The sequence below is a fragment of the Bos indicus genome, chromosome 16, assembly GCF_029378745.1.
Source record: "Bos indicus isolate NIAB-ARS_2022 breed Sahiwal x Tharparkar chromosome 16, NIAB-ARS_B.indTharparkar_mat_pri_1.0, whole genome shotgun sequence".
Classification (NCBI taxonomy): Eukaryota; Metazoa; Chordata; class Mammalia; order Artiodactyla; family Bovidae; genus Bos; species Bos indicus.
The window spans coordinates 69,176,195-69,189,561 of record NC_091775.1 but is presented as its reverse complement, the minus strand read 5'-3'; the positions used below and the strand labels follow the sequence as shown (position 1 = coordinate 69,189,561).

At 38.8% G+C, this 13,367-nt stretch overlaps 1 protein-coding gene across 5 annotated transcripts in view; it reads left to right on the top strand.

Annotated features, from left to right (window-relative positions):
- The window catches only part of KCNK2 (potassium two pore domain channel subfamily K member 2), a 248,124-nt gene extending 235,056 nt beyond the window's left edge, over positions 1-13,068 (top strand). For 4 of the 5 annotated variants that reach the window (XM_070768586.1, XM_070768585.1, XM_019976926.2 and 1 more), the window contains exon 7: positions 10,806-13,068. In XM_070768586.1, the coding sequence (XP_070624687.1) occupies positions 10,806-11,123 (318 nt within the window). In that variant the 3' untranslated portion in view covers positions 11,124-13,068. The remainder of the gene's footprint in view (positions 1-10,805) is intronic. The other variant, XM_070768583.1, reaches the window with a different exon arrangement.
- The last annotated feature ends 299 nt before the right edge of the window (positions 13,069-13,367 follow it).

Below are 13,367 nucleotides of genomic sequence, written 5' to 3'. Positions count from 1 at the left end.
CAGTGGAAACAGTGTCAGACTTTATTTTGGGGGGCTCCAAATCACTGCAGATGGTGATTGCAGCCATGAAATTAAAAGACGCTTACTCCTTGGAAGGAAAGTTATGACCAACCTAGATGGCATATTCCAAAGCAGAGATATCACTTTGCCAACAAAGGTCCGTCTAGTCAAGGCTATGGTTTTTCCAGTGGTCATGTATGGATGTCAGAGTTAGACTGTGAAGAAAGCTGAGCGCTGAAGAATTGATGCTTTTGAACTGTGGTGTTGGAGAAGACTCTTGAGAGTCCCTTGGACTACAAGGAGATCTAACCAGTCCATCCTAAAGGAGATCAGTTCATTGGAAGGACTAATACTGAAGCTGAAACTCCAATACTTTGGCCACCTCATGTGAAGAGGTGATTCATTGGAAAAGACTCTGATGCTGGGAGGGATTTGGGGGCAGGAGGAGAAGGGGACGACAGAGGATGAGATGGCTGGATGGCATCACCGACTTGATGGATGTGAGTTTGAGTGAACTCTGGGAGTCGGTGATGTACAGGGAGGCCTGCCGTGCTGCGATTCATGGGGTCGCAAAGAGTCAGACACGACTGAGCGACTGAACTGAGCTGAAGGCGAAGGGCTGGATAAGGAAATGGCAACCCACTCCAATATTTTTGCCTGGAGAAGACTTCCCTGGTGGCTCAGAGGTTAAAGCGTCTGCCCAGAATGTGGGAGACCTGGGTTCGATCCCTGGATTGGGAAGATCCCCTGTAGAAGCAAATGGCAACCCACTCCAGTACTCTTGCCTGGAGAATCCCATGGACAGCGAAGCCTGGTAGGCTACAGTCCACGGGGTTGCAAAGAGTCAGACATGACTGAGTGACTTCACTTTCACTTTCACCATGCTCGGAAGAGCCTGGTGGGCTACCATCCAAGGGGTTGCAAAGAATCGGACACAGCTGAATGACTAACACACAAGGAGAAGGGAAGAGCTTCATAGGTGGTGCTAGTGGTAAAGAATCTCCCTGCCAGTGCTAGGAGATGCAAGAGACATGGGTTCAATCCGTATGTTGGGAAGATCCCAAGGAGAAGGAAATGACAACCCACTCCAGTATTGTTGACTAGAAAATTCCTTGGTCAGAGAAGCCTGCTGGGCTACAGTCCATGGGGTCACAAAGAGCTGGACCTGGCTGACCATGCATGCAGAAGGAGAAGGGAAAGGAAAGGAATTTTGATTTAAGGGATCTGTACAAGAAGCATGATGTTCTTCACTGTGAAAGAAGACATTAGCAGCATCATAGGCTTCTTAGAATGCTGAGGAAGCTCTCCAAAGACTAAAAACTTTGAGGAAACATGCTTTGAACCTTTACTTCAAATAAACCTGGCCATGTTTCCCTCCTGAAGTAACCAAGATTATCCCAGTACAGTCACTAAGAAGCAGACTCTTTTACTGGAGTGTATATTCAAAACATGATTGATTAGTCTGTCATTCATTCATCTCAGTTCAGTTCAGTCGCTCAGTCGTGCCTGACTCTTGGCGACCCCATGGACCCCAGCATGCCAGGCTTCCCTGTCCTTCACCAACTCCTGGAGCTTGCTCAAACTCATGTCCTTCGAGTCGGTGATGCCATCCAACCATCTCATCTTCTGTCGTCCCCTTCTCCTCCTGCCTCCAATTTTTCCCAGCATCAGGATCTTTTCCAACGAGTCAGTTCTTTGCATCAGGTGGCCAAAGTATTGGAGCTTCAGCTTCAGCATCAGTCCTTCCAATGAGTATTCAGGACTAATTTCCTTTAGGATGGACTGGTTTGATCTCTTTGCAGTCCAAACGACTTGCAAGAGTCTTCTCCAACACCGCAGTTCAAAAACATCAATTCTTTGGTGCTCAGCTTTCTTTATGGTCCAACTCTCACATCCATATATGACTACTGGAAAAACCATAGCTTTTATTAGATGGACCTTTGTTGGCGAAGAAATGTTTTTGCTTTTTAATATGCTGTCTAGGTTTGTCATAGCTTTTCTCCCAAGAGGCAAGCATCTTCTGACTTCATGACTGCAGTCATTATCTGCAGTGATTTTGGAACCCAAGAAAATAAAGTCTGTCACTGTTTCCAGTGTTTCCCCATCTATTTTCCATGAAGTGATGGGACCGGATGCTATGATCATAGCTTTTTGAATGTTGAGTTTTAAGCCAGCTTTTCCACTCTTCTTTGTCACTTTCAAGAGACTCTTTAGTTCCTCATTGCTTTCTGCTATAGGGTGGTGCTATCTGTTTATCTGAGGTTATTGATATTCATTCTAACAAATGCTTATTGAACTTCCACATGTATACTCCTCCAGGTTCTGAGAATACTGAATAGTACATGGCAGACAAACCCTCTCTATTACCATGAAAGAGCTTCCCTCGCGGCTCAGGCAGCAAAGAAGCTGCAACTCACTCCAGTATTATTGCCTGAAGATTTCCATGGACATGAAGCTAAAAGAGCATTTAAACGTGTAGCTGTAATAAGTTGTGATGAGAGTAATGTCAGGGAAGTACAGAAGTACAGGCTTATGTAGATACAGATATCAAGTGATCTGATGTCTAGAGGATCAGAGAATGGCCCCATAAAGATGTCTAATTTAGGATGAATAGAAAATATCCCAGAGAAAGACTGGGAATCAGTATTCTGGATAGAGAAAATAGTAAGTAATGAATGAATGAAAGACAAGAAAGAGTGGCATGTTTGAGGAAATTAAAGAAATGTTCAGAAACTTCCCTGGTTGTCCAGTAGGTGAGACTTCGCCTCCCAATCCAGGGAGTATGGGTTCAATCCCTGATCGAGAGGCTAAGATCCCACATGCCCCACTGCTAAAAGCAAAACAAGCAAACAAAAAAATAAGCAGTATTATAACAAATTCAATAAAAATTAAAAAAACAAATGTTCATAATGGCCCCAGGAGTAGACTTTTGAGAGAGTTGAGAGTGAGGATTGAGCTGGAACAGTAGGTAAGCCTTAATACAAATGAGCCACTTCAAGGAATTTGAACTAAGTGAAATGAATGTCAATTGTATGGTTTATGAAGGGGAAATAGTTGATTGATTTGTGTTTATTAAGGGGCACTCTGGCTGTTGTGTGAAGAATACACATAAGGGAGATAGACTTAGGTCAGCAAAACTGGTTAGGAAGCTGCTGAAATAATATAGATGAGACAAAATGATGGACTAGACAATAGTTTTAGCAGTGGGAACAGAGAGAAGTGCATGGAATAGTGAGAAAAAGAGGTAAATCAGCAAGACTTTGGGTTGATTTGGTGTTGATTGGCTGAGAGGAAGAATAAAGGATTATCACTGAAATTCCATTTAGGAAACTTGCTGGTTAATGGTGCTATTCACTGTGATAAGAAATTAAGTAAGAACAGGTTTAAGAAGTTAACGGATTTCATTTGGAAATGTGCTGTATTTGAGATGCCTGGGGTCCATCTAAAATGAAGCTGTTTCATAAGCAGTCAGTTGTACAGATACAGAATTCAGTAGGGAGACTTGATCTAGAAATACATATTTGAGAGTTGTCAGCAAATAGATTTTAATGGACTTGATTGGAAGGATATGGTTATCCAGAGGAAACGAGAAGAATAGAAGCCTAAGGTACAAAGGTAGTTAAGAGGAGGGTGAAAGAAAATGATCCCTCTAGGTTGATAGAGAATGAACCTGAATGGTTTAAAAAAAAGAAAAACATGAAAATGTACTGATTTGGAAATTAAGAGCAAAGACTCATTGGGAGGGACGCAGTCTTCACCAATGCCTTTTTTTGCTACTGAGATCAGGCAAAAGGAGGACAGAGAACGGTGCAGCTGCATTTAGTCACAAGGATGAGAGCATTTCCAGTAGCGTTTAGAAAGCAAGCGACCGTCTGTAGCACTCCATTTTCTTTCTTTTCTTGTAAATCAGATCGCCGGGCCGTGAGAATTAAGTGAATGTTAAGAATACGTGGAATACAGAGGAAGGTCTCTTCTTTGAGTCCTGTGCATGAGCTGAAGGCAATCCCCTAGGAGCTATTTCTGCTCATGTTGGAGTCTTCAGCTTTGTTATTATTGTTTGTAGATTTGCTTAGTTTAGGGAGATGACATACTTCAGCATTTGAATAAGTTCTTGACCAATTTTTCTAAAAACCTGATGCAACAAACATGCTTTAATTCATGAAGATTCATTTTAATTATCCATAAGCATTAACATTTCAATGGAGGAAAAATTTACTTATATAAATGTACTGATCTCTGGACCTTATTTTTTAACGTCTTTGAAATCAAAAGAGCACCTTCAGAGTTGGAACGTACAATTTTATCATCATTTAAAAATATGAATCTGTTCTTAGGATACAATGTGCTATTTTATGAATAATGAATACATTGGTATAGACAGTTCTCTCAGGTCAGGAATGTTTTAGACAAATGGGAATAAGTAACTATGTTGGTGGCCTTAGTTTTGTTTTTGAGGGACTCTCCTTTCTTTTCTTTTTTTTGCTTTGAGTTTGAACTGCTATGTTCCTTGTCTAGTATCATGAAGAATAGTAAGAGCAGAAAAATAAGGGCACAATAGAGAGGAAATAGATATCATTATTGAATTGGTAAGTGCTCCTAGTGCATGTTTTATGAAGAAATTTTCATTCTTTTCAATATCTTTAGGAAATTGTGGTGGTAGATCCTCACCATAATACCCTGCTATAGGGTGGATTTCCACATAATGTGACTTTGCCTTACACTCCTCCCAAAGATGTTTATCCTTCAGAATTAACAAGATTTTCCTGGTGAGGCAAAACAATATGCTGGAGTTAGACCTCCAGTTTGAATCCTGGCATATTCATTGTGTGTCTAAAGTTTGTTAACCTCTCTAGCCTCAATTTCTTCTGTGAAATAATAAAAATCTTTCGCACAGAGTTGTAAATATTAAATAAGTTCATATTTTTTAAAAGAACAATGCCCAGCACATAGTAAGCTCTTATCTGTGCATACAAAATTTACTTCATCCCATCACATAGACCTATATTAATAATGAGTCCATTTTATTATGAGTTATACATGTTTATTGAGTGATACAATAAATTCACTATTATATTTTACAGTATTACTTCAGTTGTAATAATGAGGATAAGGCCAACACAAACAATCTCTTGCCTTGACATTCATTTGAGTAATGAAATATATCATTCAGTGTCTCTGACTGGGATGATTGGCCAATTGAATTTTTATGTATGTCTCCAACATTCTCAAAGCACCTCATGCCGTGAAGATCTCCATAACTCTGGGTTTGATCCGACTGTAGCACTTCTGGTGAGAGTATCAGAGAACTTGGACCACGCTGCCACTGGGTGCTTAGAACCTGAGAATTATATTCCAGGGGAAAATGTCCCATTGTTTTTCAATTCTATATCATTTATTCTGTATCTGGTACTTTCCTTTAAGCTTTTTAAGTGCCCTTAGCAAACCGCATCATCATCACCCAGTGTTATCATCATAATCACTAATCGTGCAGTTCTTTATGTTGTAAGAACACAGACACCCACACACATACACACACATGCACACACACACATAAATAGATTATTATAACCTTACTTTTTAGATAAGGACTTTGAAACTCAAAAAAGGTTAAATTGCTTGGCTATAGGCACCCAGCTAAGTGACAGAGCTGGAACTGGAGGCTTCTTCTCACCTCTTGCTAACCCCTCCTATCCCTGTTTGATGACATTTCCAGCTGCAGCCCTTATGACCTCTAGAGATGGCATTTCCACCCCTGGGAACTCCAGAAAAATTAGAAAAAAAAAACCATGCCCCCAGAAGCAGTATTCTACCAGCCTCTGCCAGAGATTTGAGTGCAGTTAAAGATGAGAAATTAAAAAGTTATGAACTCAGACCAGTCTGAGATTTACTTGTATTTAGGCTTTTACTGATTTGCAGGAATCACTAATTTGTAGAAGCACCTTGCTCTGCAGAAAGCTGTGTGTCATTGGTGCAACCTGAGTGATCATGGTGACTTCAAGAAACCTGCTTCTGGAGAAAAATCAGATCAAGTTAAGGAAGGCGTTCGTTTTTTTTAATGACCAATTAAATTTCCAGTCACAATAGAGATGATTAAAAATCTCTAAAAGAGTTTCTATGCAGGATCCATGATCTGGTGCTTTTTTTGCTGTGAAAAGACAGAGGTTACCTCAGTGTGCAAAAAGAGGAAATAGTGGGATGACTGGGAACCTTGAGTCTGAAGACAGTAGGGATTAGATGGAAATTTCAGCATCCTCAAAATCTGAAAATATATATATCTTTTGGCACAGTTTTTCCACTTCTAGTAATACTTGATCACATTAACCAAGATATGGGTATAAGAATATTCACTGAAGTATTATTTTCTATAGCAAAAGAAGACAAACAAAAAACAAACCCTTATTCATCAACAGGGGCATGCCATCCCGTGGAATGCTAGGAAGCTAGTATAAACTATGAGGTGGTGTGTGTGTATGTTAGTCGTTTGCTGCTGCTGCTGCTAAGTCACTTCAGTCGTGTCTGACTCTGTGCGACCCCATAGATGGCAGCCCACCAGGCTCCCCCGTCTCTGGGATTCTCCAGGCAAGAACACTGGAGTGGATTGCCATTTCCTTCTCCAATGCATGAAAGTGAAAAAATAAAGTTAAGTCGCTCAGTCGTGTCTGACTCCTAGCGACTCCATGGACTGCAGCCCACCAGGCCCTTCTGTCCATGGGATTTTCCAGGCAAGGGTACTGGAGTGGGGTGCCATTGTCTTCTCCATGTTAGTCGCTTAGTCGTGTCCAGCTCTTTGTGACGCCATGGACTGTAGCCAGAGTGGGTTGCCATGTCCTTCTCCATGACGTAGTATAATGACTACTCATAGGAAAAAAAGACTAAAATTAACTATGTGAAAAAAATCCATTTGCAAAACGGTATGTTTAATATAAGACCATTTTTGCAAAAATATTAATGGTCACCGAAAGGGAGGAGGAATAAAGGTTAGAACAAAGAAGAAAGACCAGTGGTGGTATGCATGCTATACTATGGCTCTAGTTATCATTCAGGTGCGAGATGACAGAGAACATGAATTTGGGGGCCATATACTTGTTCATTTAACAGGTATTTCTTAGAAGTCAGCCACATACCAGGTACTATCCTAGGTGCTGGGATATACATAGAACTTACATCCTAGTTGTAGGAGATAGAAAATTAGCAAATAAAAGTATTAACACCTGCATTTTAGATACACAAAATCTATTATTAACAATAAGAAGCTTTTTATTGAAGTATAGTTGATTTACAATGTTGTTTTTGTTTCAGGTATACAGCAAAGTGATTCCATTATACATATACACATATCTATTCTTTTTCAGATTTTTTCCCTTATAAGTTATTATAAAATATTGAGTAGTGTTCTCTGTGCTATACAGTAGGTCCATGTTGGTTATCTATTTTATATATAGTAGTGTGTATCTGTTAATTCCAAACTCCAAATTTATCCCTCCCTCTAAATTGGGAGATTGGGATTGACATATACACACCACTATGTATAATATAGATAACTAATAAGGGCCTACTGTGCAGCTCAGGGAATCTACTCAATACTCTGTAATGACATATAGGAAAGGAATCTAAAAAGCAATGGGTATATGTATATGTATAACTGATTCGCTTTGCTGTACGGCAGAAATTAACACAACATTGTAAATCACATTCACCAATAAAAACTAATTTCAAAAAGAGAAAAGACCTAATTTTAGGTCCATCAGTTTTGACTGCCTCCAGACTGGAGGCATGATTTAGGGGCTGACTCAGATGGCTGTCCTCTAAGAAAGTGATTATTTTTAGTTAACCAGTCGTTTATGGGAGGAAATTGAATATAGTAGTTAATTCTTACACTTTTCACAAACATTTATTTAAACAAATATGTAGACGCTTAGCTGTTTTCTTTATAATATTAACCATACTATTAATATAAGCTCATAATAGAAAATAGTATATTAGTATTTTTTCTTTTTACACTTAGAAAATTATGAATTCTCAAATAGAAAAGGTTAATTCCTTTTTAATAAAATCATTGGTAAGATGGGAATAAAAGTCAGATAGAATGTTTAGTTTTTCATCAGTAGCAATTGTTTCATTTTAAACAGCAAATTTCACACTGCTTGAGATTATCTAGTTGTAATGTAAACTAGGAGAATTTAATGATATGTTGGACAATGATAACTGTTTTGTTCAAGACCATATTAATCAGGTTCTCTCTGTAAGCATACGGCAATTTTAAGTCTTTAAAATTAAATCAAAACTGATAGAGAAACAACTGAATCTCTTAACTTATGTTAAAAATATTTATTTCAAAACTTTATGAATAGTGTTTACTTATTAATTCAGTGCAATTCATCAAATTTCTACTGAGTGCTTTTTCTGTTCCAGACACTAGATGTTTTATATACCCCAATAAATATAGTATAGACCCCAGACTCAAAAATGCTTAGTCTAATAAAAAAGACAGCTGGGCAAACAGAAAAAGAATATAAACAGTTGGAGGGTTTATTTATAAGTGTGTTTGGAGTGATTCAGCATTTCTAACCACTGATCGATACTACCTAACCAGAGAGTTTCCCCAAAGCAGAGTTAAACTCTCAATAATTGTTTTTGGAGCTAAGTGCAGTCACACAGAGTCCCTTATGGGAAGAGTAAGAATCTTCAGGCTGAATTCCTATAAAATTAGCACTTCTTTTCCTGTAGGTTCCCTCTAAGATGCCTCAGTGATTAAGGAATGCTTGATCTTGCGAATTATGTGTGCCACAAACTTCTCATTTTTCCATTTTTGCTTTTTCCCAAAACCAGATCCAGAAAACAAGCAATTATTCCTTGTTAGGACAATACAAGTAGAAAGTGTATTTTAAAATATTTTTTAAAATAAAAAGTAGATCATGAAATGCGTGCATGTATGTAATTATGGGTGGATGCAGAAGAATTGATCTGCTATGTGCCACCTTCCAAGGATATTTGAACAATTTCCATCTTGTGTAACCCACCCCCCACCCCACAACCCACACACATATCTATGACTTTCAGTGTAAATATTTAGAACCTCACTTAGTTCCATCAGGCTGCTATAACAAAATACCACACACTGGGGATCTTATAAACAACATTTATTTCTCACAGTTCTGGAGATCCAAAATCATAGTGTCAGCATGATAAAGGGCTCTCTTCCTGGTCTGGAGCCAGAGCCTTCTTGCTGTGTCCTCACATGGTGGAAGATGTGAAGGATTTTTCCAGATTCTCCTTTGTAAGAATGCTGCTCTCATTCATGAGGGCATCACTTCATGACTTAAGTGCTTCCCAAAGGCCCCACCTCCTGATACAATCACCTGTGGAGTTAGGATTTCAATATATGAATTTTTAGGAATTCAAACTATAGCAGAAACTATCAATTATGTTTCCCATATCAAAATTTAAAACGAAAAGTAACAGAGGTAAAACAAAACCAAACAAAGCTGTAGTTAGTCACTTGCCAGGTAAGGAGGTGCCCACATCATTTAAAAAGTGAGTGAAGTGGGCCCCCAAAGCAGAAGTGCTACCAACGATGGATGGGGGACTTGTCCACCTTAGGAGATTATTCTAGGAAGTCTTCTTGATTACTGAATTCTAGTTGATTAAGAAAAGGTTTATCATGGGATTGGTCATTGTTCTATTTTAGGTCACTAAAGTACAGAATCATTTTAAAGAGGTCAGAGAGAACATTATTATGCACATGCTTGAAAGTGAAAGTGTTAATCGCTCGGTTGTGTCTACCTCTTTGCGACCCCATGGACTGTAGCCCGCCATGCTCCTCTGTTCATGGAATCCTCCAGGCTAGAATACTGGAGTGGGTTGCCGTGCCCTCCTCCAGGACATCTTTCCAACCCAGGGATCAAACCCCAGTCTCTTGCATTGCAGGCAGATTCTTTAGGGTCACATGCTTAGGACTTGGCAATATTTTTTTCTTTAACCTTCAAACAAAGGCTACCATCATAACTACATTGCAGTTGAACTACATCAGTCCAACCATCCTGTTAGGAATATGCTATAAAGATGCCTGTTCTACAACTGATGAAATGGTAGCTCAGACAGGTTAAATTAATTAATTCCATAAATATTCATTGAGGAACTATTGCTTGGAAATTCTCCAAATGGGCCTCACAATAAACTTGTCAGTCCTTTTCTATTTGCTTTCCCTGGAAGCAGAGACAAAACATTTTGTTGCTTATTTAGTAAACAGAGGATTCCTAAATGACAAGTATGGGGTTGAATTCAGAGTTCTTGCACACACCATTTCTGGTTTCTAAAATCTGTGTTTACATCCAGAGCAAATAGCATCGCTGCTATGAGAACCAGGTCACCTGGTTTCACATTCCAGGCTCTTTTACTCTGTCTTGCTGCTTCTCCTATGTCTTCCTGACTTCTTCACATTCAAATACTTCTTAAAATTACAAATTAAAAAAAAAAAACTCCCAGAATTTTAAAAAGTTAGAGATTGCCTTTTTATAGCATCAGTGACAGGACTCATCTCCAGAAACAAGGACATCTAGTACCTCTCTTATAATTTGGTTAATAGAGTTTAAGCTCACAGATTCATTTTTAGAGTCGTATCTATATAAAATGGAATCTTGCTCTTCACAAATTGCGCAGTGACCTCAATTCTCAGATGGCTCCTATTACAAAAAGCTACAACCTCCTTTTCAAAAGTGTCCAAATACAATGATCAGAGGATAAAGCACGCAGAATGTTGACTATCCTGTTGGTATGTCTGTCTTTTCTCTGCATGCGTGTTCCAGGTGGGAGAGTTCAGAGCCCATGCTGCTGAGTGGACAGCCAACGTCACGGCTGAATTCAAGGAAACCAGGAGGCGGCTGAGCGTGGAGATTTATGACAAGTTCCAGCGCGCCACCTCCATTAAGCGGAAGCTCTCTGCAGAACTGGCTGGAAACCACAACCAGGAGCTGACTCCCTGTAGGAGGACCCTGTCTGTGAACCACCTGGCCAGCGAGAGGGATGTCCTGCCTTCCTTACTGAAAACAGAAAGTATCTATTTGAACGGACTGACACCACACTGTGCGGGCGAGGAAATCGCTGTTATTGAGAACATTAAGTAGCCCTCTCTTTGAAGAGCCTCAGGCATAGCAATTAGGTGAGGACTTCTATATGCTCTTTATGACTGTTGCTGGTAGCATTTTTAAAATTGTGCATGAGCTCCAAAGGGGGAAAAAAATAGATACACCCATCATGGTCATCTGCCATCAAGAGAATTGGAATTCTGAGCCAGCACTTTTTTTTTTTTTTGATGATGCTTGTTGAACAGTCCACTTTCTTTGACGAGTGGAATAAAACAAGCGATGTCTGATGCCTTTTTTGTGCCCAGACTGTTTTGCTCCCTTTTCCTAACGTGCCATAAGGCCTCAGAATGAATTATAATTGTTTCTGGTAATAATGTAGTTTTGAGGGATCAGTCCTTACTTTTCAGGGTCTACCTAACTGAGCCTAGATATGGACCATTTATGGATGACAACATTTCTTTTTGTAAATGGCAAGAAATTCTTATGCAGCCTTTTACCTAAGAAATTTTCTGTCAGTGCCTTATCTTATGAAGAAACAGAACCTCTCTAGCTAATGTGTGGTTTCTCCTTCCCTGCCCCACCCCTAGGCTCAACTCCACAGCCCTTTTCCCCACAGCTCCCGTTTGAATACCATACCTTGCTGGAAACAAGTGTGTAAAATGACCGAAGTGATGATGCCCGAAGAAGGAATAGATGCCAAATTAGATGGACACTGAAGCAACACTCAGAAACCCTAGCATTATAGGCACTGCAGAGAAATGAGGTGCAAAGATGGCCCCTCTGAGTATTTATTTGACTCGGGTACCAATGGTACATGTATACAGTGTAATTACCAGGCCAGTAAAATTGACTGCTCCCAAACAGTCCCTTCTTCTCCTGGCAGTATTTAAAATTTATCATTTATTACTAACTATGTATGTGTGTGTGTGTGTGTGTATATATATACATATATATATATATACACACACATTTTTTTAAAGTTGGAAGAAGAAAATCCATATATATATATCCATAAGTGATCTGACAAAAGAAAACTGTTAAAATGGATATTATTGAAGATGAATTTAGACGATTGGTGTGAATTGCCACTCAGATGACATGAAGAGAGCCAAATGATGTGTTATAAGCATTTGCTAATAAACATTATACTGCCAGCATCTATCTGTTTTCTGATGTATGAAAGGCTTATATGGTTTTCTTTCCCTGGGTAAATTGTGCCCAGTGAGGGGAGGGGATGCGTAGGCAGAGTTGGGCACAGCCCTCGCCTTCCGTGGGTGTACCTCTGAAGTTGTGGCTGAGTGTGAGAGCAGAAGCTGAAACTGGATCACTGTGATTTTGCACTTGGAAAAATGCAGATTGCAGGCATAATTCATCTCTGACATTAGAGAAAAAGCTGTTATAGCACAATTTAAATCTTGAGAGTTTTTTTTTTTTTTTTTTTTAAGATAGAAAAGGCTGTTAATCCTCTTTAGTTTAATATTCTATCCTGCAACTCTTTGGAGGTTTTCAGGATTCAGAAGAAATTCAGTAAAGGCACCTAGTAGATCGCTCCTCTTTCTTTTATTTTCATACATAGATCTGCTGTACATTGTAAATAAAATTTTTAAAACACAGAAAGAAAATGATTTCCCTAAATATAATTGCAAAACATGACTTTTATTCTTGGGGGTGGGAGTATTTGAATAAGTGGCATTCATATTAGAGTCTTAAAAAATAAACCCAGGATCTTAAAAAAAAAAAAAAAAGAAAATTTAACAGAGGCTTATTTTTCAAAATTTAAGCTAGAAATGTAAATATTCAGCTAACTTGTTGAAGGTACTTTTATAAACTTAAAGAATTCTAACCAAAATTTTGGAAAGTCAGGCTCTTTTAGAAGAAAAGCTATACCCATTTCCTCGATAACTATTCTGAAAGTTCATATGGTGGATTGCACCATGTATAAACTGTGAATTGTATTGACAAATAAAGTTTGTAATTAAAGTCAGCATCTTCTGAGTCTCCTGCTTGCTACTGAGGGTTTAGATCTGATCCTGGCTGTGCAGAACTCCAGGATGTCACAGTTCATGCTGAGTTTTTGTGGCTCCTTTGTTCACAGTATTCAAGAAATATTTTTGATGCAGTATTTCCACCCTTGTTAAACACATGCAAATGTTCTTCTTGGTGGCTGTTAATCAAAAGTAAAAATCCTGAAATTTCACTTTTGAAATATGATATTTTAAAGAGCATATAAATTCAAGATTGTTTCTATTAAATTGTTATGTCAATGTCTTATTTTGTCATTGT